General features: G+C 56.7%; 3 protein-coding genes across 4 annotated transcripts; 2 read left to right on the top strand and 1 right to left on the bottom strand.

Moving 5' to 3' along the window:
- Positions 1 to 9,711: 9,711 nt before the first annotated feature.
- Necab3 (N-terminal EF-hand calcium binding protein 3) lies at positions 9,712 to 25,337 on the bottom strand (the record flags this gene model as incomplete). 2 transcript variants are annotated; one of them, XM_013514323.1, is given in 13 exon segments in its annotated part: positions 9,712 to 10,458; positions 10,535 to 10,626; positions 11,498 to 11,575; positions 11,727 to 11,863; positions 12,248 to 12,301; positions 12,405 to 12,484; positions 12,647 to 12,765; positions 13,008 to 13,180; positions 21,141 to 21,238; positions 21,428 to 21,453; positions 22,128 to 22,236; positions 23,592 to 23,616; positions 25,263 to 25,337. In XM_013514323.1, coding segments are annotated over 13 exon segments (1,095 nt in total), but the record flags the coding sequence as incomplete, so codon positions are not given.
- LOC102027199 (chromosome unknown open reading frame, human C20orf144) lies at positions 14,894 to 16,201 on the top strand. The gene is made up of 2 exons (XM_005384840.2): positions 14,894 to 15,116; positions 15,736 to 16,201. Exons 1-2 carry the CDS (start codon positions 14,991 to 14,993, stop codon positions 16,159 to 16,161), a joined length of 552 nt encoding a protein of 183 aa, XP_005384897.1. The 5' UTR covers positions 14,894 to 14,990; the 3' UTR covers positions 16,162 to 16,201.
- On the top strand, positions 18,798 to 20,084 carry Actl10 (actin-like 10; the record flags this gene model as incomplete). Its single annotated transcript, XM_005384923.1, has 1 exon — positions 18,798 to 20,084. A coding segment is annotated over one exon (1,176 nt), but the record flags the coding sequence as incomplete, so codon positions are not given.

Genomic DNA, 25,337 nt, shown 5'->3' with positions numbered 1-25,337 from the left:
TGGTACATGCCTACAATCCTAATCCCAGCAGTCTGGGATTCTGAGGCAGGAGAATTGCAAGTTTGAGCCCAGGCTGGGCAATTCAGCAATTTAGTGAGATCCTGTCTCAAAATTTTAAAATGGAGGGGATGGGCACCTGGGGATGTAGCTCAGTGTGAAGGCCCTAACTTCAATCCCTAGTATTCCTCAAAAGGGGAGGGGGAGGATCTTGATACAAGACACCTTTATTGTTTATTTTGGGTTGTTTTTTTTTTTTTTTTTTTAGTTTCTCAAGATGGGGTCTCACTATTCTAGTTCAGGCTGACCTCAGACTTTCGGCAGTCCACCTGTTTCAGCCTCTCAGTGCTGGGATTATAGAAGTGTACCACCACACCCAGCTAAGGCACCTGTAAAATACCTAGCTTTCCTTTATGTAAGGTAAGGAGCCCAGAGAAAGAACAGAGAATTGTGTTACTTTGCCAGGGAATACCTAAGATCCACTGTCTTCCAGTTGCCTGGTACAGCTGGGCCGCCCCAGGCCTCTGTCTTCTAGAGCCTCAGCAGCTGGGAGCGGCCTGGCTGTGTCAGGCATGGAGTCAGTGCCAATAGCACTTGGCCATGTTTCCGTGACACATGGATGTCTCCTGAAAAGGCCAGGGAATCGCCAAATTAGAATAAGGTGTCTTATGGGGTGCCTTGGATCTGTCCCAGCTTGCTGCTTTTTCATCAGTAAGTTGAACACCTTACAGGATTTTTAACTCTTCACTGGCCCCAAAACTAGCCAGGGTAGCTCAAGTTTTTTACTGGCTGGAATAAAGAATCAAAACCAACAAAATAATACTAGGAACCAAGGCCAATTTCTATGGCTAAGATTTGGGGTGCCGGGCCTGCCCTACTTTTGTGAGCTAGTTTTTGTTTAGTCTTTAAAAAGCTATTCCAGACTGCTTTGCTCATGTGCTGTCTAGAGGCTCCTGCAGGACTGGGCAGTGTCCACATAGTTGACTGTGCTGTGCTACTCCTGATCAGGTCACACACATGTCACTTGGGCATCTGTCCAGAACTCTCTTTAGAATTAAGGAATCCCACCGGGCGTGGTAGCGCACGCCTGCAATCCCAGCACTCGGGAGGATCTTTGCGAGTTCAAGACCAGCCTGGGCTACAAAGTGAGCTCGAGGCCAGCGTGAACTGCGTGGCAAGACCCTGTCTCAAAAAGACAACAGACAAACAAAACGTACTGCGATAGAATTAAAGAATCCCTTTCTCTAGCTTGATTCCAAAATTCTCCAAAACCTCAGTCAGGAAGAGGAGTAGCACCTGGGGTGAGGTGGGCAGCTGGAGAGACAGGAAGAAGTCCAGCTTCCCCATTTAGTCTCCAGTCTGCTGGCGCCACTCCAGCTGCAAGGTTGAGAGTAGATACAAAAGCTTTGGGGGCTGGGGATTTAGCTCAACGGCACAGCGCCTGCCTGGCAAGCGCAGGGTCGTGAGTTCAATTCCCAGTACCAGAAAAAAACCCACCCCACCCCACCCCACCCCGCCAAAAACTTTGCATTCTCACATTAGGATTTTTAGTGATTACACTGTGGTGTTTTATTTTTTTGGTACTGGGAATCAAACTCAGGACCTGGCGCTTGCCAGCCAGGCACTGTGCCACTGAGCTAAATCCCCAGACCCTACATTAGTATTTAAAAGCAAAAGCATCAGAACAGTTGGGGTACTCAGAGCCCATGTTTCCTAGAGGTGCTGGGGCGGTAGTACAAGGGTGGCAGGTCAGTCACAGGCTCTTTGATATTATCCTAGAAACCCAAAGCATAGAGCACATTTGGAGCATGAGGCCAGTGCTCAGCATTGTCCGCTGAGAAACACTGATGAGTGCAGGGAACTCATAGTCCCCTGCTAAGTGAGGACTGACTGCAGGAACTAGAGGACACCAAAGTGGGAGCCATCTTTAAATGTCCCAAGGAGCCAGGTGTAATGGCACACACCTGTAATCCCAGCATTTGGGAGGCTGAGGTGGGAGGATCACAGCAAATTTGAGGCCAACCTGGGTTGCCTAGTGAATTGAAGGCCAACCTAAACCCTATCCCAAAAAAATAAATGTCCTGAGAGATGCTTGAAGGTAGAGTATTCTATGCCCGTTTGTGCTCTGGGTCCCCACTTGCCTGCAGTGGAAGAAGTTCAAGGCCACTTTCTTGAGAAAGAAGGCAGTGCACCCTGCAAAGTATGAGACTCTACCTTTGAGGTTCCCTGCAGCTCCAAGGCAGTAGTCCCAGCACATCACAGGCAGTCAGGTCAGCACAGGCTAGGTGGACCTTACCTAGGGCACTGTGGAGTCCTGTGTCTGCCAGTGGGTCTGCACATGGAAATTGGAAACGCCGACTCCTGGTCTACACCTAATGTTGGCTGCTATCCTCTGCAGTGTGGGCTCCTTTGGGCACCTGGGCCAGTTGCCCCACCAAGAGCCTGTCACCAATGGAAAGTCTATGTTTTGATTTGTACAGTCCTGTCCCAAAGTTGAAGTGACCCCCAACCTTGTCACCTGCTCATAAAGGATGTAGGTAGTTCTGGAAGATATCTCAGCAAATATGTTTGAAGATTCAGCAACACAGTTCGAACTATATGGTAGTGGGTTCTCTGTACAGCATGAAGAACAACCAGATGGCCGTTTGTCCTCAAAACTAGAAAGGATGAAGATTAAAGAAATCATTCCAAATAGGACACACCTTGGAGCGTTTCTTCAGAGCTGGGCTAGAACCATGATGTCCAGGCTCCCTGATCAGGAGACCAACCCAATTTCTTAAATGGCTTTTAGCTCTTTGCAGAGAACGGAGTGGTGGCATGTTTGAACCAAATGTGAGAAAAGCTGGAAGGACCTGGGCTGTTCCAGCATAGGCCAGATGGCCAGCTGTCAGAGAAGAGCCCTGCCCAGCCTGGGCTGTGTACTTGGCCAGCTGCTCAGCAGGTCCTTTCTGACTCTCGAGTGTAGTTCTTGTGAAACCAAAACGCTGGCTACCTGCCTCTTGCCCCGGGCATTGACATGCTCACTTCCAAAGACGGTGGAGCGGGTGACCTTTCCCGTCATGAGGTATGAGAGGGTCAGCATGCTGAAAGCCGGACTTGAGAACTCACCTACCCCTCCGCAGCCCCAAGATGGTATTTCTCATGCAGACTCCGTCTGGTCAGACCTCTAGCTGCCCAGTGTGTATTCACTGATGCTTATACCAAATAGGCCATTGGTATCTTGGGGCAGCCCTGTCCCTGCCTTGGAGTCGGCAGAGAGAAGCAGCAGCAATAAGCATTCGGTGAGTGGCTGAAAGGGCTGTTCGGCTAAGAGGCCTTCGGTGGCTTATATGGCTTTCAGAGTTCCTGAGAAGCCACAGGGCTTCGTCTGTAAAAGAAAACCAGTAGTGTCTATGAAGAGAAAACTGAGCCTCCACTCGTGGTTTTCAAAGGAGGGATAATGAATGTGAAACAACCCACAGGATGCGTAGAGTCTGGTTTTTCTGTGCTTTGTCATTTTACTCTGATAGGAACTTTTGTTACTTAACTCTGTATAACTTATTTAATGTACTGTATAAATGAACCAAAACTATTAAATATGTATTTAGTTTGTTCTACTTATAGTAGTCAATAAAAGGCTATATTCCTTTTCTGACTCAAGCTGGCCTGGGCCTGGGAGGGAGGGAGGTACTGTGTGCACTGTGAGTACCCTGCCACCAGGCCTGTGTGTCCCCTCCCACTGGGATCCTGAGTCTCTTGGGAGAGGGGCTCCAACTCTTCCTGCTGTGGCCAAAGGAGCCTCAGGAGGCTGAAAGCAGAAAGCAGGAGGTGGGCTGCCAAGGAGATGGCTCCTCTCTAGAGCTCTCCAGGGCCTGCAGTCACAGGTGCCGGGAGGGGGTGACCAAGCTGACTGTCACGTGCCAACTTGGCACGACATCTTAGATGCTCCAGGTTCCTTGTTGCTTGCTCTCGGGTGGGGAGCTGTGTATGGAACCGAGGCCCTTGAGCAAGGCAAGTGTCCTTCCATTGAGCTACACCCCCACCCCTTTTTATTTTGAGACAAAGTTCTTGCTGAATTACCAAGGCTGGGGCTGGAACCTGCCATCCTACCTCATCCTTCTGAGTAGTTGAGATTAAGTGATCTTTTTTTGTGGGGTTCTTGGTTTTGGTTTTGGTTTTATGAGACAGGGTCTCACTAGGTAGTGCAGGCTGGCCTTGAACTCACTGTGTAGCCCAGGCTGGCCCTGAACTCAGCAGTCCTGCCTCAGCTTCCCCAGTGCTGGGGTTATAGGTGTGTGCCACCACGCCCAGCTTCCTTATGAAATGTTAACACTTGTTAATATACTTGGACTTGTTAATATTTGTCTATGTCCTTTTTGCACTGATGTTAAATCCTAAATAACTTGCCTTCACGTTTATTTGCTAAATAGTTGAATCTTTTGAGGTAATTTTTTTCACACTTCCTCTCCTGCTGGGGACAACTGGACTGCTTTCATTTCTTCCATGTATGACTTACTGAAGTGAACATCTTCCGAGTCCCTTATTTCCTTAGGGTTATTTTCCCAAGAAATACTACTAGTGAGCACTTGTTGCATTCTTGAACATATTCACTTTCATTGGAAGCCAGCATCTTGCAGTGCCTCTAGCAGCCTACAGGTAGATACTTCCTGTGGCCAAGTTTAATGCAGACGGGACTGTGCATGCTGTGGAGTCCTGGCTGTCTGCTTAACTAGCCAGTGAGCGGGGCTTCAATTCCCAAGCCCTGGTCCCAGCCTCATGCCTGTCTCCTGAATGAGTACCTTTCGCTGCCCTCTGCGCTGTCCTCTGCCCTCGGCCCACTTTCCAGAGGGGCCCCGCCCTCAGGGTTTATTGGCATCACCAGGTTCCCAGGCCTCCCGGAATGCAGACTTCAAGTTGATTACCAGGGTGGGGTGGGGAGAAGGGCTGGCTAGTGGCCTTGTTCCCCAGGGGCAATGTGGGGACTTAACCGTGTGATCTTCCATGTAGGTAGTGCAACCAGTCGCTTTTCTCGGTTGTGCTGAATCCCACCCCACCAAGAGCAATGACGGAACTGTCGCCTTAGCACAAGAGAGAGGTATAAGGCAATTTGCCATAAAAATGGCAGACCGAGTTATTTCACTACCACAAAACACTCAGATGCCAGAAATTACAATGGATTTTTTTTTCTTTATGTACTTCTTAACTGCATTGCTGAGATCACAGATGACAAAATACAGGAATCCCCAAAGGCCAGAAATAAGGATAAGCTCAAGCCAGAGACAGTTAAATACAAAAAAGTCTTTGTGGCTTGGTCGGGGGCACTCTGAGGACTCAGTCTGAGAACTAGACTGCCTGGGCAGAGAGGGATGTGAAAGGGCTCTGAGCCCTGGCTCCCCGCTCCAGAAAGCCTGTGAGGAGGCAGCAGGGACAGTCTGCCTGTAGCAGTGGGAGCCGAGCTGGAGACTTCCCTGCCCCTGTGTGAGAGCAAGCTGGGGAACCTCACCAGAGACTAACCTTAGGGCTGTTCTCTCCTGGGCCTGGGCTCCAGGGTTCCAACACTTGAGAGGTTAAAGAACTCCAGGGCTGAGATGTCAAAATGACTCTGGGCTTGTGCCTCCTGGTGTCTGGTTGGAATGAAACTCCAAGCCTTCAGAAGAAAATTATCCTTAAGGACCTTCGGGAGTCCATATACTAGTACATTTCAACCCTATTATAAGGTGTCAAGAAAAATTAGACCAAGGAAATGAGCCACCATAAGCAAGAGTCAGCAGAAGCAATGGTTAATTTAGATCTCAGGACTTCAGATACTGGAGTTACCAGATGCAGAATATAATCATTAGAAACTTACAAAGGAGGTGCTACAAAAAAATTAACAAAAAGAGACTATGAAAGTGACTAAGCAGATTTGAAAATAGAATTCTGACCCAGGTGTGTTGGCACAGGCCTGTAATCCTAGCAGTCAGGAGGTTGTGACAGGAGGATCCCACATTCAAGGTCAAGTGGCATTACATATCAAGTGCCAGGCCAGCCTGCACTACATAGCCACCATGGCACAGAGAAGAATGTGGGAAATGACAATACCCAGTACATTATTAAGAAGAAAGTTAGATGACTGAAATGGTTAGTGACACATTACCAAATGACTGTGGTAGAGACGGAAATGGTCAATTAGAGTTGTCTTGGAATTGGCGGGAGGAGAGCCCTTGCATATTCTACCAAGAACGAGTCCTTCATTTGGGTTTCCTAATATAAATTTAGGGGAAATTTAGCACCTCAGGAGGAGCAAATGCAGCGATCTGAACTCACCATCGCCATATGTGCTCGTTTCTGACTGCTGGTATTTCAGGGTTGTGGATTCAGCACCATCCCGCTCCCGCCCCGCCCCCCACAACAGCCCTTCATGCTTCATTGGCTTCATCTCCCAGTCGTGCTCTCTGGTGGACAGAGATGGACTTGCTGCCTCTGCTGCTTCCGACTAAAAGCCAGATTCCTGTGCAGGAGGACACTACAGCTACTTTTGCCTTCCTTTGTGCACCGGCCTTTTCTGAGACCATTTTTCTGCCCCACGTGTTCAGAGGATATTCTCAGGGTACCTTCCGCGGAGTTCCACCAATGATCGGGATTGCGTTCCCCTAACCCCCTCCCTTGCAAGCCCTCGCACCCTCCAGCTCACACCCGGCTCCCGTAGGACCCAAGGCCTGGCCTCACTCCTCCTTCCTTTTCTCTTTTTGGCCCCTGCGTTTCCAGCTCCAGCACGAGGATTCACTGAGTTTTTCACTTGGCGGCAAGTAGCTGCTGGTGCCGAGGTGGTGGTCCCTGTTGTGTCCAGGCAATGCGCTTAATTCTTTGCACTTGTGTAACTCGGGCTGCTGGCAGTGCCTGTGCCACTGGACTGTTGAGGAGGTGAAGTGTGATCACATGGTGTTGCCCCTAGGCTTGGGCTGGGCACTCAGGAAGCCTCTGTAAATAAGACTGCCCCCATGCCCTGTTCCTCTCCCAGCCACTCTGTGACTCCTTGAAGATTTACCTTTGTCCCCAGGACCCTGCATGGAGCCCTCATTTCAGCTTGTTCGGAGCCATCAAGGGGAGCTGGTGTGCAGCTCTGTCCATCAGCAGCAGGGCAGTAGCCACCATCTAAGCTGCTGCTGTCTCTCCAGCCCCTGGCCTACCACTGAGCCCTCCCCAGGACAAGTCTGGAGGGGTGCAGGTGAGTCATGGGCACAGGTGTGAGGAAGGTGGAGGCAGGTGCAGGGAGGGAGTCGGGGTGGGGGCAGCCCCGGCTTCAGGACTGTCTATGCCGGCCTGGCTGCTGACATCAGCTCAGGATGTTTCATCTCCCAGCACCTGCCACAGAGCAAGGCCTGGGGGCTGCAGAAAGGTGCTGAAAGGCCACCCAGAGCAGGGCATTGTGGGCAGGACCAGGAAAGGTGACCTGCAGCTTTGGGCTTTGCCTGTTACTGAAAGCCTGAAAAAGTGTTTCTGTAGTGGACAGAGGTAAGAGGGAGGCCTGAAAGGTGGTGGCTGAGGTTGCAGAGGGCCCAGCTCTGACAGGAGGCTGAAAGGAGGCTGCACAAATTGAGAGAAGGGCACATTGCTAAGGCCTTGAATGCCAGGACAAGAAGTCCAGCTTGAGTGCTGGAGGTGTAGCTCAGCTGTAGGTTACTTGCCCAGCGTGCACAATGCCCTAGTACTGCAAAAGCCAAATTTGATGCTGAAGAAAGTGGAGGTACCTGGGATGTGGTCACCATGGCAATGTTTGAGAGCCCCCCTCCCTGGCTGCTGCTTTAGAGCATGGCCCTTGGGGACCAGAAGAAGCTGGAGGCTTAACGAAGCTAGTCATTCTTCCTGAAGGGTGTGCCCATGCAAGGGGGTGACGGTAGTCTGAGATGGAGGTGAGCATAGGCTTGTGTCAGGAGGTTCATTACAAAGACCCTGTGTCCCCACTGCCACAGCCCAGCACAGACATGAGTCCTCCTGTGGCTGCCACTCCAGCCTCCATCTGTGTCCATCCCCACGCCCCCCAGATTCTTCTGTCTGAGCACGGTGTAGCCCCCCTGCTCACCCCGCTCCTTACATCCCAGGTTCCCCTCCACACCCCTACAGCCAGCATGCTTCCTGCCCACTCGCCTCTCAGGTCCTCTCAGCATTCACAGATAAAACCAAACGATGTCTCCAGAGGCCTCTGCTGACCCTGCAGAATGGACACTCTGCCCCATGTACTGTCTGCCCGAAGAGCCCAAGTCTTCAGCAAGGGAGGGAGAACACACAGCTTATCACAACAAAGTGTTAGCCAGGACTGGTGGCTCAACTTGTAATCTCAGAACTGGGGAGGCTGAGGCAGGAGAATCACTGAGTTGGAGGCCAGCCTGGGGTACACGGTGAATTCAAGGCCAGCTCTGAAGTACATAGCAAGACTCTGTCTCAAAACACCGTAGGTAGTTAACACTGTGGAGCGGGGGGCCTGGGCACCTGATTAAGGCTGCCCCCTGTACAGAGGGTGCTAGAGCACTTTCGCATCCTGGTTTAAAGATGGCAATGGGAAGTCTGTCTTGCAGTGCTGGGGACGGAATCCAGGGCCTCCTACATGCTAAGCATGTGCTGTACCGCTGAGCTACATACAAACCCAGCCCTAGTTTTTTGGTTTGAAGAGGTTTTTGGCCATTTTGTGGAAGTATAATACAGAACGGAGCACAGGCCTGGTTCCCCCAGATGGTCTTCCTCTGTAATAGGCACAGTGAACCAGGGGCCTGGAGTCTGAACCGCCCCAAGCCAGCCCAGAGTCCACATGGCACAGGTGTGGTCAGCAGAGTCTGGGAGCTGCCAGGAGTCTGGAGGTGAAGGGGGCACCCCGGCATGGCACTGGCTAATCACCCACCAGGGACCCCAACTCTGGGTCTCTGGCCTGGGCAGGCAGGCTGGGCAGAGAGCTATATCCTACAGGGGTCACCGCAGAGAAACTGCAGGCAGGGAGGCCCCGCTCGGAGGCCAGGCCTGCACACCTTCCAGCGCCAGCACTCTGGACTATCTTTCTGGCCAGGACCGACCCCCCAGCAAGGAGCTGACCCCCGCCACAAGGATCAGGAACCCTGTGCAAATGTCACCGTCAGCCCTGGCTGAAGCCTACTGTGGCTTCCTCAGGATGAAGCGCCTTCTCAGAGACCTGTCTCCCAGCTGTGCCGGCTCACTTTCCTCACTACGTGCTCAGCCTGGGAGACTCCTGACCCCAGCCCCCCAGACCAGGCCAGATGCTATCCAGGCCAGATGCCCTCAAGGTGGCACATGTCTTACGTTTTCAGAGAACCACTTTAGGGGTCCCTATTGGCCACCCACAAGTCCTTCGCCCCAGGAGGGGTCCCTGAGGCTGGCAGGTCTGAGGCATTATTCTCCCAGATCTGCTGTCAAGGCGCAGTGGTGGAGACAAGCCCAGCCTGGCAGGGGAGGTGCTGTCCCAGAGGGATCCATCTAAGCTCTCTGGAACCCAGAGAAGGCTCCATGAGGGGTGAAGCTAGAAGCCCCAGCAGATCTCAGACCACATCACCCCCTTTCCCAGGCAGGCCCCATAAGCAGGGTGCAGGACCCTGAATGGAGGGACAGCAGGATGAAGGAACCACACTCTGCAAGTGTGGGAGCTGCAGATAGGAGCCAGCCGATTTTAAACACAGGCTTCCAGCCCTGAGAGGTTGGTCAGGGAGACACAGGCCGATGGCCTGGTTTCACCAAGGGAGAGAGCAGACACCAGAGGTGAGCACTGCCTTTATTGGCCCTGCGCTCGGGTGCAGAGGTCTCTGGGGGCAGCAGGTGACTCTGGGCCCAAATTATTGCTACTTGGCAAGGTTACCTTGGGGCTTCCCACAGTGCCCTGAGAATGGGTGGGGTGTGGGCATGCAAATGATATGTAAATGACATGCAAACCAACTCAAGATTCTCCAGAGATCTCTGATGAAGTATGGGTGCTAGGAGGGGTGATGGGCACAGGAGGGTGATGGGGACACCCAGGTCCTTACCCACACTGCAGACTGATCTGGCCCAGTCTCAGGGTCAAGGTTCAAGGGGCCGAGGATCCCTAAGCACCAGCCCTATTCTGCCACTGGTTGGGGAAAAGCAGAAACCTGGCCCCCCCGAGACAGACAGCAAGAAGAAAGCAGGACACTGCGAGCCAACCAGAGCGGGAAGGGACCTGCTTAGTTACACAGCAAGGCAGGGGCAGAAGGGACCAAGTCCAGGCCTCCTGAGCCAGTGGAAAACCAGATGCCTGGAAGGCTGCAGCTACAAACAATAAGACACACTGATAATAAAAAAATAAGCAGCCCAGTCCCTGAGCCCTGGGCTGAGCCCTCTCCCAGCTGGCCAGGCCCAGGTCTAGGAGACGGCAGGGTCCTTGCTCTTGGTGCTGAGGTGACCAGTGCAGGAGACAGGTAGGGCCTTCCGGGTCCTTGGTGTGATCAGGTCGGGCTCAGTTGTTGTTCATGATCCACCAGGAGACTGGGGGTCAGAGGCTGGGGGTCAGGAGCCATCAGGAGCCTGGCCCACCCCTCCTGCCCCAAGGGCTGCAGCACACCTGGGAAGAACACGGTGGTGAGGGTGTCCGGGGCACGCAGGTGGTCAATGAGGATGCGCTGGAAGGCCTTGCTGCAGGGTGCCTGCTGGTGCCTAGGGAGGCGGAGGACGGATGGGACCAGGGCTGCAGCCATCTGCTTCAAGGTCAGGGCCACTGTTCCCGGGCCTCCCCAACCCCGCCCCAGCCCTGCTGCCTGGATTCAGGTCCCAGGCCTTCTCCATACTGGCTCGAAGCCTCAGTTTTCTTTTCTTTACTTTCTTTCTTTCTTTCTTTTGAGACAGGGTCTCACTTTGTAGTTCAGGGTGGTCTTGAACTCACTATGTAGTCCAGGCTGGCCTTGAACTCATGGTGATCCTCCTGCCTCAGCCTCCCAAATACTGGGATTACAGGCGTGCGCCACCACACCCGGCAATCAGTTTTCTCCTATGTGAAATGGGGACAAGGTCTACTTCACTGGGATCCTGTGAAAAGTGACTGAAATTTCAAAGTATCTGGCATAGGGTGTGACACAGTAACAACACTGTGCATTCATTTGATGCCTACTGTATACCAGGCACTGTATTCAGGGTGTTTTGTTTTGTTTTGTTTTGCAGTACTAGAGATTGAACCCAGGGCCTTCACAGTGAGCTACATTCCCAGTCCTTTTTTTTTTTGAGACAGGGTCTTGCTAAATTGCCCAGGCTGTGCTAATGCTTCAGTCCTGCCTCAGCTTTGCAGAGTGCTGGGATTACAGGCACACACCACCATGCCTGGCTTGTATTTTTAATACAGTTTTTTAAACATCATCTCATTCAGACTGTCTGTGAGAGGTTCGCTGTTATCACTCCCACTGTGGAAAAGCAGGCCCTGGTTAGGTAACTCATCTGAGTTCACACAGCTGGTAAGTGGGACAGCAGGACTTGAACCAGGCCGACCTACTCCAAGGGCCCATACTCACGTCAGCTATAGGACCACCACTCATACCTTCTCCAGGAGGCTTCATCCTGCCAGAACTCGTACAGGGCGTAGGAGGTGTTGTCCAACATCTGATGGGCAGACACGCTGTGGGGCAAAGAGACGGCCAGGCCAGGCCGGAGCTGCCACCATTGCTGCCCACCAGCCAGGGTCTCATGGGAGCTCTGCCCCTATCCGGCCGAGCATCCTCTGCTTACCCTCCCCACCTCGGCCACCCCACCAACAGCTGGGGACTCACTGCAGACAATGGCTCTGGGCCTCTGTGAAGTCCACGTAGCAGCAAAGGGCTCGGTGGAAGTCCTGCAAGGCGGCTTCGGCCACCTGCACCTGCCGCTGGGCCACGAGAATGTACTGGCGAGAGGGGCGGCCAGTGAGCTGGGGTGGGGCAGGCATGAGGGAGACTCCACCCTTCCTGACATGTGGCCCACGCTAGGGTTAGCCCCTGCCACCAACAGCCCCGAGCATCACTGACCCTTCCCTTCAAGATCACTGCCTTAATCCAGCCATTGTCCTCTTCTGCAATATGTCACCACTTCCCACTGTCCCCTCTAGCCTCCATCCACTACCCCAGACCACGTTCCAGATATGCTGATGTAGGAACTGATACCCTGAGCGGGCCGTGATTTCTGCAGGGCCTCAGAGCAAGGACCAGAACCAGCCCCTGCCTGCCAGGCCTGGCGACAGGGCAGACGCATGCTGCTGGCCTTGCTCAGCGCGGGGGTCTAGCACCCAGCAGCCCACCCCCTAGCCCTGGCTCACCGAGTCAGGACCCTTGGCGAGGTCCTCTTCATGCAGAGGTTCCAGCCGGGGGGCCTGTGAGAGACACAGAATATAGGCCAAGCCCCCAGCATATGCCTGCCTTGGGCTGATGCCAGGGAGGTCCTCCCTGAGGGGCACTGGCCACAGAGCCACCCACCTTGCACTCAAGCTGGTCTATGAGCTCCTGAAGACGGTTGACCTGGAGCCGCCACTGCATCGAAGCCTCTGAGCTCTGCCCTAAGGGTAAGTTTCAGGGATGGGGTCAGCTATGGACCCCTGAGGCTAGAGGACTCCAGACAAACCAGGGAGCAACGGAGGATCAGGCACTCAGGGACCAGGGGGTGCCACACCTTCCCTGGACCCTCCTCAGCCAGGCCTCCCACCCCACCGCAGGCACACCTATGTCAGAAGAGCCAGGAGACCAGGTGGGTGACCTGCTGACACTCCTCAGGGCCCTTCGTCCTGCCCGCCGGCTGCCACGGGGCCTCCACTGCACTTCCATGTGCTCTCCACCTGACCTAGGGGAAGTGGAGGGTCAGTCCACTGCCCCCAGACTCATGGGGCCAAGGACTGGCATCCCAGCACAGAACCAGGCCTGGGTGGGGCAAGACAGGCCTCCTGGGACTCAGACCCAGCCCTCTACCAGCCACCCCTCCTCACCTGCTCACTGCCTCCCCACCTGTTGTGGGCTCCAGGGTGCTGGGACTACCGAATGTAATGACACAGAGGGGTGTGGAATGCAGGGACAATGGGCACTCACTCTCTGGACATGCAGGCTGGCATGGCCCTGGCATATGATGGGCCACGGGCCTGGGCCTCCAGGGTGTCTGATGCCCCCTCCAGAGAATTCTGCAGAGCCTGGAGCTGGCTGGCCGTCTCCCGCAGCAGGAAGCGTGTCACGAACTGGTCCACCTTGGAGGCCTGCTCATATTCCTAGGGGCACAGGGCCCGTCAGCATCTCCCAGCCCTCAGCATATTTCAGAGCAGGGAGCTGCCTCCCTGGTGGGCTACCTCTTGCCCATCAGAGCAGCAGCGGACAAGGGCAGGGCAGATATGGCACACACAGGAGGACTCTGCAGTTTGGGGGGGCAAGGGGAGCTCAGAGCCTCCTTGGCGAGGCCTGGAGCTATGAGGCTGACCCACAGGGAGCATCTGCCAGCTGGCATGATAGCATTTCTGGACCTCAAATTTTCTTCCCTGCTGAGACTACCACCTTCAGCTTTGCTATAGCCAGTGAGGCCCCCAGCCAAGCACAGCTGAGTGGGGTGGTGGTTAGAGGGCCTTCAAGGGCCAATTTTAACACATGGTGCAAAATGATGGTGCGATATGGCTCCATCCCTACCAGCTGGCCCCAAACTCACAATCTACATATGCATCCATCCATCCACCCACCCACGCAGCAAACATCAACTGTGTGCCTTTTGCTAGGAGGTACAGACATGGACCGTCACGTCATTGTCCACGTACCAGCATGACCCCAGCCTACAGCGCCACCACCCCACAACATGGGTGGGGAGACGGAGGCTGACCGTGTGCCAGGCCCTGCGCTGCACATCTCAACTCCCTTCACCACCTTGTGCCCGTTTCCTCAACTGCAGAGCAGGAACGATTATACCCCCACCCTGAGCTGTTGGAAGCGGGCCCCCAATTCCTACATAGGATTCCACCCCAGTGCCTGGCACACAAGTCCCCCATACACTAACTGTCACCTTTTTGGTTTTGGTGCCAAGGATTCCACCCAGGGCCTCAAACATGCAAGGCAGGGCCGTGACCCAGCCCTTTCATTTTGAAACAGGGCCTCATGAAATTGCCCAGGCTGGGGTTAAACTGATTTTCCTGCTTCAGCCTCCCAAGCAGATGGGATCACAGGCATGCAACACTGTGGCCAGCTCTGTTATTTATAATGTCAAACATACCACTAATGAGGAATCTGCCCATTCATATACCTCTCGGTCACAGGTGTCCTGAGATCCCACAGCCCCAACCACACACACACAACCATGGGAGTCCTGGGTCCTCAAGGGCTTCATTGCTTGTCCATGGCCTGCCTCCCCTCGGCCAGGACAGAGGAGCCCCCTGAGCTAGGCTTATAGGCTTAGAGAGAGAGACAGAGTGGAGACTGGGTCCTGCCATTCTCAGACCAGTGATTTCCATATGCATGAAATCCTTCTAGTAAATTTTCTGCCTAAGATGATCAATCAGTTTCTGCTGCAACCAAAGAACCTGGCTGGCAAAGCACCTATCCTGCCAGTCAGTTCCAAGAATTTCACTTAATACACACACCTGTAATCCCAGCACTCAGGAGGATGAGGCAGGAGGATCACTGTGAGTTCGAGGCCAGCCTGGGCTACATAGTGAGTTTAAGGTCAGTATGGACTACATAGCAAGACCCTGTCTCACAAAAATCAAACAAGAATTTCAATTAAGACTTATAATAATTTACAGGGGCCATAACTGACCCCATTTACAGATGAAAAGACTGGAGCTTATGCTGAATAGTGTAGCCAGGGGCACTGCTTCATTTACGATCATTGTTAGCCCAGTTGTACAACTGAGAAACCAAGGTCAGAAGTCACAGAGTGAAAGAAGCCAAGATTCACCTGGGTTCTGGGGGAGGAGCTCAGTGCCGGAACTGATGAGGTCACAATGTGGTCTCCCCCCAGCCAGGGCCAGCCAGGGCCCCTAGCCAGAAGGCAGCGCAGAGGTAGCATGGGCCGTGGCCCCTGAGCTGACCAGCTTTGCCATGGGGAACAGCAGTTCTCACAACAGGACCAAAGCGCCCAAGCAGCCCTGCAAGGAGAGGCCACCAGACATGGACCAGGCCCAGGGGCAACAGCTCTTCAGCCACTTCAAGCAGAAGAAGCCGAATGTGCGTGTGGGGTGCCGCTGGGCTGCTCTGAGATGCTGAGAGTCCAGACAGCTCTAGGGAGCCGAGGAGGGCTGGAGGATTCTCCCTGAGGACGAGGGTCCCAAGAGCCCACATGGGTCTGAGTCTAGGTCTGGGTCTGGGTCCTAAAAGCCCGGAAGGGAGGGCAGGGATTCCAGAAATCAAAAGGCACAAGGAGACTTGGGGGCCCAGGAGGGGGGGCAGGAGGAAGGCAGTTCCCTAGGCTGTGCTTGGAGGTAAGGCATGGGGCAGCAGCTCACTTGATACCAGCGAGGCTACGGACAGAGCCTTCCCTCACACCTTCTCCCCAGTACACCGGGATACCCCATCACAGGTCAGCCTGGGCTAGAAAAGGGCTTCCAGAAGGAAGACCTGGGCCAGCAGGGACAGCGGAGGCTCCCTGACCTCCAGCAGGGAAGGCTGTGCTTTTCTGGGGCCTGATGGGACAGTGGGTGGCCACACGGCAGGCCAACGAGAGTTAGGGGAAACGCAGGGCAGAGTTCTGGGGATGATGAGGGTCGCTGGGAGGAAGGTGGGGACATCCTGGATCCGGACTCGGCCCCAAGCGCGCTCTTCCCCTTCACATCCCGCCCACCTCCAGGTCAAGATCGTGCTGCTTTTCCCTCTGGCCAGGCGGCAGCAGCGGACTGAGGCGGCGGCGGGTCCCAGGGCGCGGGCCCAGCAGCCAAATGAGGGCGCGACTGGCGTCCGCGCCGGCCTCCCGGCATCGTCCACGCTCCGAGGAGCAGGCGACGGGCCTGATCGGCGCCAGCGCGCGCACAGGTGCGAGCTGAAGGTCCAGGTCCTACTCTTGCAGCTGGATGCATGGCGGCAGGAAGAAGGGCAGCGCGTAGGGGGCGGGGCCAGAGCTAGGGGCGGAACCTCTTCCCAGGGGGCGGGGCCGAAGCCCTCCGGGCGCCCGCAGCGACTATTCTCGCGCCCCGTGACCCCGAGAGAGGCGGACGCGGAGCGAGACCACCGCGAGCAGCGGCGGCGCTGCATTCGCTGCATTCGCGCTCGGCCCTGAGTGCCCGCCCGGGTCCGGCCTAATAAAGAGCGCACAGCAACCCTGGCGTCTGTTAACGCTGTCCCGGCCAGCCATCGGGGCTGAAGCAAAGTTGAGGCCCAGCCGAGGGAGGGATGAATAGGGCGGACGGCTGGCAGAATTGTGGCCTGAAGCCAGAGCTGACTTTGGCTTCTCCTTCCTGTGACACAAGGTCAGAACCACAACCTGTCTCCCTAACACTCTGGGCCCGGACCAGACCCTCCCGCCCAAGGGAGGTGAGCTCAAACAAACCTAGGCTTGTCGATAGAGGAGAGACCCATTTCCAGCAAAGGCTGACATGAAGAGGACGCGGCATTCTGATATCGCCCTTAGGCAGGAGGGTCCCAGGCAAATGGGCACCTTCAGGGGAAACAGCGAGATCCCTTGGTCGGGTGCAGGGGCAGACTCCGCTTTTGTAAGCACTCAGCTCCCCTAGACTTCAAGGCACCTTAGTCAAACTTAGCACCTGTCTCCCAACTGTCCCTGTCCCATCCCCTTCCCCACATTCAGCTAAAGGCTTCTTCCAAATCACTCATCTGTGCAGAGCAGTTCCCTAGTCTGACCGGTTCTCCCCGTCCTGGGGAGGAGGCGAGCTCAAACGTATCATTGAGAGCTGCAGCCTCAGTCTTCCCCAGCTAGGGCCTCAGGGGTTGCCCCCTCCTCCCTGCCTCTGGCCATACTGGCCCTTGGGGTCTCAAGTGTGAGGCTCACTCGTTACATCAGGAGAGGCCCCCCTGCACACTCTGGGCAGGAGGCCACGTTCCAAATCCAGCTCCAGACCCTAACGCCAACTCAGCCCTGCCAGACCAGCAGCTCCCTTCCTGAGGCAGACCTAGCTGGATGAAGGTCCCAGCTCATGAGTCACAAGCCCAGCTCCTGGTGAAAATATTCGTTCTTTAGAGACAGGGTCTTACTGTGTAGTTCAGGCTCATCTGGAACTCACAGTTATCCTCCTGCCTCAGTCCCCCGAGTGCTAGGATTACAGGCACACGCCACCACACCTGGCTGAAAATACATTTTTGTTACTCAACACATCTCTTCCTTTACAAGGGCATCAGGCTGGCTGGGGCATGACCTATGGCATGTCCCCTGTGCATTTTTTGTTTGTTTGTTTGTTTTTTGGTGTCAGGAATCAAACTCAAGACCTTACAGTTGCCAGGCAGGCACTACGGCCGAGCTATACCCTCAGCCCTTCACCTGCGCATTGTAAGAACTGACTCTGCTCTTCCACCCACGTGATTACAGTCTGGGTAACCGGGCTCATCTATGCATACTTGGCCAAAGCTGGCCCTGTCAGCCCCTCCCCTGTGACAGTTCAGGAGCTGGGAGAGACTTTTTTTTTGTCTTTTTGAGACAGGGTCTCACTATGCAGTTCAGGCTGGCCTTGAGCTCACTTTGTAACCCAGGCTGGTCTCGAACTCACAACGATCCTCCTGCCCTAGCCTCCTGAGTGCTGGGATTACAGGCATGCGCCACCATGCCCCACGAGACCATGTTTTATAGTGGGATATGCACTGGCCAAAGCCAGTCTTCAGAAGAAGAAAAACACAATAGAGGGGCTGAGGATATAGCTCCACAGTAGGGCACTTGCCCAGCATGCACAAGGCCCTGGGTTCCATCTCCAGAACCACAAAAACAAACAAAAACCCTACAATGCAAAGGCCACGCCCATCCAGGTTCCCAATCCTGCAGTCAGATCCTGTTCCTGAGTCCAGCTGAATCTTCTACTGCCTACTAAAATGGTCCTCAGAGAATGAGGCTGTGCAGAGACAAGTGGCCTCTTTCCTGTGAGGGTTACCACCACCTTTTAGAGGAAGAAGCATAGCAGAGAAAGAATCCCAAGCTCAGTTGGGCAGTGAGCTTCAGAACTGAGGCACAGCTAGGTGGAACTCTGTGTAGGATGCGTGGGCCTCTGAGGGCTGAGCACACAGGGGTCCTCTGAAGGCTGCAGATCGTGAACAAGAGCTTGCTCTTCAGCAGAGGGTGGAAGGGTGGAACCTCTGGCCAAAGGACAGCAGATAACCGAAAGTGACTTGGGGGAAGAATCAGACTAGATTTGCTCAGCAGCTGAGGCCAAAACAATATCGCCCACATCCGTGGGGAGGACGACGGGTCTAGGGAGTTTTTATGGGGGCGGGGGTCAGAAGCATCGGCAGTGCGGAGGGCTGAGGTCACAATGAGTCCGATCCAAGTTCTGTCTTCTTTGACCATCTCTTCCACCACCCCCAACCAGGAACTGCTTTGTCAGCCCCAGGTGAGAAGCACCAGGGGACCGCTGGCGCCTAAGGAAGGGCTGTGCCCAAGGGGGGTATATGTCCAGATGGCCTCGCCACAGGCCTCTTCATTTCCAGGGCTCTGCTTCTCTCAGCAGCGTGTCCACACCGAAAAGGACTTTGTCTGACCCTTTTGTCCTCAGTGTCAGCAAGGCCCGAGGGAACAGAGCAGAGGCGCAGGCAGGGGCAAGTCCTGTGAAGGTCTCTGGGCCTGGAGCCCTAGAGAAACCTGCAGCAGAACCCGGAGCCCAGGGCGGGGCCGCTCTGCCCGGACAGGCGGGGCCTTGTGGCCAGAGGGCGGAGTCAAGCGAAAGGGGCGCTATCCTAGGGACATCGGCCTAGGAGCTGGCGGCTGGGCCCTTCGGCGAGGTGGCGTCCGTGTCCGGGCCCCGCCGGCCCGACCGGCCGCTCTCGCTGGGCCACATCGCGGTGGTGGTGGACCACGGCTCAGGCTTCACCAAGGCGGGCTTCTCGGGCGAGGACCAGCCGCGCGTAGTGCTCAAGAGCTCCAGCCTGGTGCCCAGCTGGGACCGGCCCGTGCGGCCGGGCGCGCCGGGCTGCGAGCTGGCGGGCGGCGTGACGCGCGCGCACCCCATCAAGCACGGCGTGGTGGTGGACTGGGAAGCGCTGGAGGGGCTGTGGGAGCGCCTGCTGGTGGGGGGCCTGCGGGTGTGCCCGGAGCAGTGGCCTGTGCTGGTGAGCGACTCGCCGTCGGCGCCGCCCAAGGGCCGCGAGAAGGTGGCCGAGCTGCTGTTCGAGGCCTTGGCGGTGCCCGCGTGCCATGTGGCCAGCACCGCGCTGCTGGCGCTCTGCTCGGCCGGCGCGCTCAGCGGGCTGGCGGTGGAGGCGGGCGCCGGCGTGTGCCACGCCACGCCTGTCTACGCGGGGCACTCGTGGCTCCAGGCCACCTTTCGGCTGGACGTGGCAGGCAGCACCCTTTCGCGCTACTTGCGAGAGCTGCTGGTGGCTGCGAGTCCTGACCTGCGACTGCAGGGCCTGCCGCGCAAGACAGTCACACAGCTCAAGAAGCGCTGCTGCTACGTGTCGCTGGACTTCGAGGGCGATCTCCGTGACCCTGCCCGCCACCATCCGACCAGTTTCCGAATGGGCGATGGGAGCTCCGTGTGCCTCGGCAGCGAGCGCTTCCGCTGCCCGGAACCCATCTTCCAGCCGGGTCTGCTAGGCCAGGCTGAGCCGGGGCTGCCCATGCTGGCCTTCCGGGCACTGCAGAAGATGCCCACGACGCTGCGGAAACGGCTGGCCAACACCGTGGTGCTGGCCGGGGGTTCCACGCTTTTCCCTGGCTTTGCTGAGCGCCTGAGCCTAGAGCTGGAGGACCAGTGCCGGCGGCACGGCTACCCGGCCCTACAGCCCCGCCTGGTGGCCAGGTCTGGGCGCGGCACGGCTGTGTGGACCGGAGGCTCCATGGCGGCCTCCTTGCATTCTTTCCAGCGTAGCTGGATGACCCGGGCCATGTACCAGGAGTGCGGCTCCAGGCTGGTGCACGAAGTGTTCAACTGACTAGGGGTGTGGGGGATGCGGCCCCACCAGGGGACACTGCAGGGACAGAAGCTCCAGGCTGAACTGTAGCTCTTCAGAGCAAGAGCACCAGATAAAAAAGAATCTCAAGTGTCTGGAGTCTCCTGTGTGGATGGGCCACCCCCAACCGCATCCCTTTCTAGGCCAGGAGCAAGTGGGGGGGGGGGGCAGGGCCCTCATTCTGACATGCAGTAGGAATCTCCCCAACCACTGCCAGTTTAGTAAATGCCAGTCCAGCTGGCACCCCTAAAACCTGCCTCGAACAGTGCTCCACCACTGAACTAAATCTTCAATTCTTTTTATCCTCTTTGCAGTACTAGGAATTGCTCAGAAGGCCTTTGACTCTGCGAGTCTGTTTCCTTTTCTCTGTAAAGTAGGGTAAAGGCACTATCCTGGGCCTGCCCCCTGCTCCCTCCCTGCTTCTGTAGGAGCTCTGCGGCAAAGGGAAGTGGACACGTTTGCTGAACACTGAAGGCAGCCAGGTCTGCCGGAGCAGTGGGCGTCTGAGGCAAGAGGACCAACTCGAGTTTAAGGCCAGCCTACACAGTGAGACTACATAGTGAGACCCTGTCTCAGAAAACCAAATCACAAAAGTACCGCTGAAATGGACGTGTGGCTTACTTTTCTGAAGTCACCACCCAAGGCCCCAGAGCCCTGGCTGTTGGCACTGTCTACACTTGCACAACACAGGTCTCCACAGCGCACAAGCTCCAGGGCGCACACACTTCATGCCTTCGATTCCCTTCTGTCCAGTCAGGCCCCTCTCCACAGGCCTCCCAAACCAGCACACACCGCCACGGGCTGTGGCCCTGTGTCAGCCCAACCCGCTGTCCCAGCCCTCCCTGCCCGGGTACTGGCCAATATAGCAAGAACAAAAAGGGCAACACCTGCTGCCCCAGCATTGTTCTGCTGCGAACAGAGCAGAGGACCACACACAAAAATCCCTGCCTTCATTTTCATTTAATTGTCATGGGAGAAGGTAAGAGGTGGGCTCCATTATTATCCCTGGTTTACAGATGAGGAAACCGAGGCCCAGAGAGGTTAAAAGGGGCAGAGCCACAACATGGAACTGTTGGCATGTGAACCCGGCTTCTAGCTCCACAGCCCTGCTGGACAGGTGTGGGTCTCCCACACAGCCCCTCCACTCACCAGCTTGGTGGCATCCATGGCAGAGAGCACAGCTCGGTTCAGTGCCTCCAGAGCAGCCAGCACAGGCCGGTAGACACCCAGGTGCTTTGAAAAGTAGTCTGTGGGCAGAAGCAGCACTTGAGGACGTGGCCCCACCACCTCTATAAGCTGAATGCTGCCCCCCTGGAATTCCACAGCTGCCAGTGAGCCTCTTCTGCTGAGCCATCCTGTCCCATCAGGAACCCAACCCCCCCACGCCCACTGGCCCAGGGCTCCGGGACACGAGGGCTGCTGGGGGGCCTACTCACCACACAGTTTCTCCGTCTCTAAATTGCTGCGGGGAAAGAAAAGGCACATTTCAGAGCCTGAGATTTGGGCCTCGCAAACAGGTATGGAAGCCAATGCCCGCACTGCCAACTCCCAGCTCAGCCGGACAAGGAATCTGGTGGGATGTTTGCTTGAGAGGCGGGGGAAGCACTGCAGATAAAGAACCCAGCCCAAGTCTTGGGAACCTTGAATGCCAACCTAGCGTCTAGAATTTATCCTAAGGAGACAGAAGGGGGGCAGCTGTGCACACAGGAGATACGTGTGCACCCAGCAAGTGTGAGGAAGGGTGTACATCTGTGCCACAGTGTGGTGTGGGAGCACACGTAGGAAGGTGTGTGTGCGTGCATGCGTGTGCACCTGCACCCATGGGTGGAGGCAGGCCCAGCTGTCCCCAGGCATCCTCTGGCTCCTGCAGGAAGGGGGAACGGAGGGGCTGAGCCACGGGTGGTGACTCAGGCCTGGCTATTTTGGGGCCCCAGCTGGAAGCAGCCTAGCGGGCAAAGCTGAAGCTGGGGTAGGGAGGAGGGTGGGCGGGTAAAGCTGGCGTGGAGCCCTGGCACTTTTCTCCTTCTACCCCTCATCCTCAGAAAGAACGGAGGCGGCAGGAGACCCAGTGGGGTTCGGACAGCCTGGCCTGGCACCTGCCCCCGGCTCAGCCGCCCTCTGGCACTCAGTACTCACTCGGTGGGGTGCCCTTCAATGCCGCTGAACAGCTCCTGCAGCTCCCCTGGGCTGAGAACCCCGTCGGCAAAGTAATTCTGGAATTCCTCAAAGGAGAGCTTACCGTCATCTGGGGAAGCAGGGGCAGAGTCGGTACCCCAAGCCCTGGCTGCTCCCCAGCCCACATGCCCCCTGCATCTCATGGCCAGCCAGGTGGGGTGGGATTCTGAGTTCAGGGGGGACCCTGACTGTGGAGGACAGAAGGACTGGAGTTCCCGAAGGAATCTGCGAAAGGAAACAGAACCCACTCTGTGCCTGGCAGTGGAGACAGGGACTCAAAAAATGCTGCCAAGTGGAGAAAGAACGAACATAGCCTGTGACACAGCGAGCGCGTGGCAGGGCCTCCGTGGAGAGGACGTGGGAAGGATGGCCGTGCTCCGGACCCAAGGCCGTCACAGAGAAGCCACAGGGAGGCAGACGAGTTCTCACAGCAGCCTTTGCAAGCGGCAGCAGGGAACGAGCTCCCTAACACGGGAGTGGGAAGGTCAGTGACACGGGGCATTCACTCCAAATGACAGGAAGGACTCCAAGCAGGGCGCATGGTCTCCAAGCAGGTGGGCTGGACAGGTGTGGGGCTACACAGCTCCTGAGCCTCCCAGATGGACTGCCCAGGGACAGCAAGTGTCCCACCAATGGGTTGGGACCAACGGTCCCCACTAATCTGAAGAGACCCAAGGAGAAGAGGTAGGGAGTGGAGACAGGACCATCCCAGGACACTAGAACACAGAAGGGTCTGAAGACCCCAAAGGAGTGGGGTGAACATCAAGACACCCTGCTGCCTGGGCCGAGACCCCTGCTGGCCACGTGGCACGGTGGGCTGCTCCGGGTCCTCCAGGGTGACAACCTATTGCATGCTGGGTCCCAGCAGGAGGAGCTGACTCCGTGGGCACTGAACCCACCTTTATCCCTGCCCCAGGTTGGGTTTCGCCGTGTCCTCCAGGCCCACCTGCCTGCAGATGGTGGGTCTTGTGGAAAGTTCAGGAGGCCTCTATTACCCCAGCCTTCCAAGCCCCTCACAAATGGGCCCTTGCCACATGGACCTGGGTTCCAGGCGCCCCCAGTTAGAGGATGTTTGACTGTAGGCAACTTGCCTCAGCTCCCTGGGCCGCTACTCCTTTGGGAAATGGGTGAGGACCTTCAACCTAGCTGGCTGTTGTGAGGACAGAGGAGGTTGGGTACAGGAGCCTCCGGCCCTGTGCCAGGCACTGTGGAGAAAATAAGCTCCCACCTCCAGCCTGGGGCCAAATCCTATCCTCTGCTCTTGGTCAGGCCAAACATGGCTCAGATCAGAAGAACACTTTTTCTGGGTAGGATGCCTTGACTGACTTTCCCGTGTGGGCCCACAAGCCCTCAACTTTCCCCTGCCTCCCCAGTGTCCCGCATTCCACCCACACCAAGGGACCCAAGGAAGCCACCCACACTCACCATTCTTGTCTGCTCTGCGGAAAACCTAGGGGGCAGACAGGTGTTAGAGGGCGCTGTGAGGAGAACCTGGCCCCAGCTGGCCTCCCTGCGGGAGCTTCCCGGCAAGGGGGTGCAGGAAGCACACACAGCGGGTTGGCACTGGCTCCCTTCTCCTGCAGGGCCGGCCCCTTGGGGCTCCAGGCAGCTCCCCGCACCCCACCCCCACAGTCTAGCCCCAGTCCCGCCTGATGCATCAGCCCTTGGCCCAGGCCCAGCGGGAGGAAGGTTGGGAAGATGGGCCAAGATGCAGTCCACACACCCTGGGCAGCCCTCCCAGACCTGCACCCCAGCTCTGCTGTGTGGCTGTCCAGACCCGACCCCAGCCGCTGCTCTCTCTGAGCTGTTTCCTCCGTGCAGTCACTAGTCCTTTCTTTGGGCTGCCTCAGTTTGTCCACTAGCACAAGAGGGAGAAGCCTGGGGTTAACCCTTTCAGGACTAGGCTCTTATGCAGGCAAATCAGAGGGAGGCCGTGGGCAGATGTGGGTGTAGAGGTGCGTTCAGGGGTGTGCAAAGGGGAAGGAGGGCGGCAGAAGGTAAGGGTCAAAGGTTCCATTTACAGAGAAGCAGAGATGAAAGGCAGTGAAGGCAGAGGGGAGTGCAGTCCAGCCCAGACACCCACGTGCCCTGCAGCCCGGGAAGCCTGGACAGACGCCCTCATAGCCGCAGACTCTAAGTCCAACCCCTCCAGCTGAGCCCCCGGACTTCTCAGGGTCAGTGAGAGGTAAGGCAGTGAATCCTTCTGACCCCTAGGCAGACTCAGAGTGGGCCTGCTACTGGCTTGGGATCACACAGCAGCCCAGCCAGGCCCAGGTGGCAAACGGGGGTGGGGGGGGGACGGGACGACAAGGCTGTTAAACTGGGAATGATGACACCTGAGGCCACTCTGTCTGCTCCACCTGTAAGTGTGACCTGGGTGGGCCACAGCCTTTCAGGCCTTAGTTTCCCCATCTGGGAAGCAGGAGGGTCAGGTCTTTCCAGGCTGGACTGTGGTCAAGGTGCTGAGTCACTGGGGGCGGTGGGGAGGGGGCAGGGACCTCTGGAGTGGAGACAGAGGAGGGCTAGGAGGGACTGAGGCGCAGGAAAGGAGGTGGGGCCGCAACCCAGGGGGCCATGGGCCACCTGACGCCGGTCGGAGGGGAGTGAGCCCAGAGGGAGCCTGGGCAGCCCTGACCAACTGAAGAGCTCTACTGCCCTGTGTCTGGCCGCAGGGGCTCCGCGGGCAGCCCTGGGACAGGAGAGGCTCCGACCCGTGTCCGGACTGCCCTGCCCGGTGAGCCTGGCCCGGGGCTGCCACACGCAGGGGCTCCCACTGTTGCTGGGTGGCGTGATGACCCCGCCCCTACCTGCCACACAGATGGGGTGGGCTTGGGGACATCGGCGGCGGGAGCAGTGCCACTGGGGCTGAGAAGAGAGACAGAGACAGGACGGGGACACAGCAGAGAGATCAAGAGAAGGGAGACCTCTTGAGATGGAGAGCAGGGTCGGACAGAGAGGGTCAGAGCCGCGGAGAGACAGAAGGGCAGGGCCAAAGACGTGCAGAGGTGCGGACAGACAGACACCGGGAAGAAGGAGACGCAGAGCCGCGGGCAGGGAGACAGGGACAGACGACCCCCGCGCCCCCGCCCCACTCACGTCCTGGAAGAGAGCGTGTCCGGCGAGCCCAGTGGCCGGCGCGGAGGGCCGCGGGGGCGCGGGCGCGGGCGGCCG

This window comes from Chinchilla lanigera, unplaced genomic scaffold (assembly GCF_000276665.1).
Source record: "Chinchilla lanigera isolate Chin_1 unplaced genomic scaffold, ChiLan1.0 scaffold00021, whole genome shotgun sequence".
Classification (NCBI taxonomy): domain Eukaryota; kingdom Metazoa; phylum Chordata; class Mammalia; order Rodentia; family Chinchillidae; genus Chinchilla; species Chinchilla lanigera.
The sequence above is the reverse complement of the archived record's forward strand: the minus strand, read 5'-3'. Positions and strand labels throughout refer to the sequence as shown.

What these genes read in the sequence shown, in the direction of transcription:
- LOC102027199 (XM_005384840.2), top strand. Translation starts at nt 14,991, where the DNA reads ATGGGGAACAGCAGTTCTCACAACAGGACCAAAGCGCCCAAGCAGCCC. An exon ending in TCAAGCAGAAGAAGCCGAAT is followed by an intron (nt 15,117 to 15,735) that starts GTGCGTGTGGGG and finishes GCCCACCTCCAG; the next exon opens with GTCAAGATCGTGCTGCTTTT.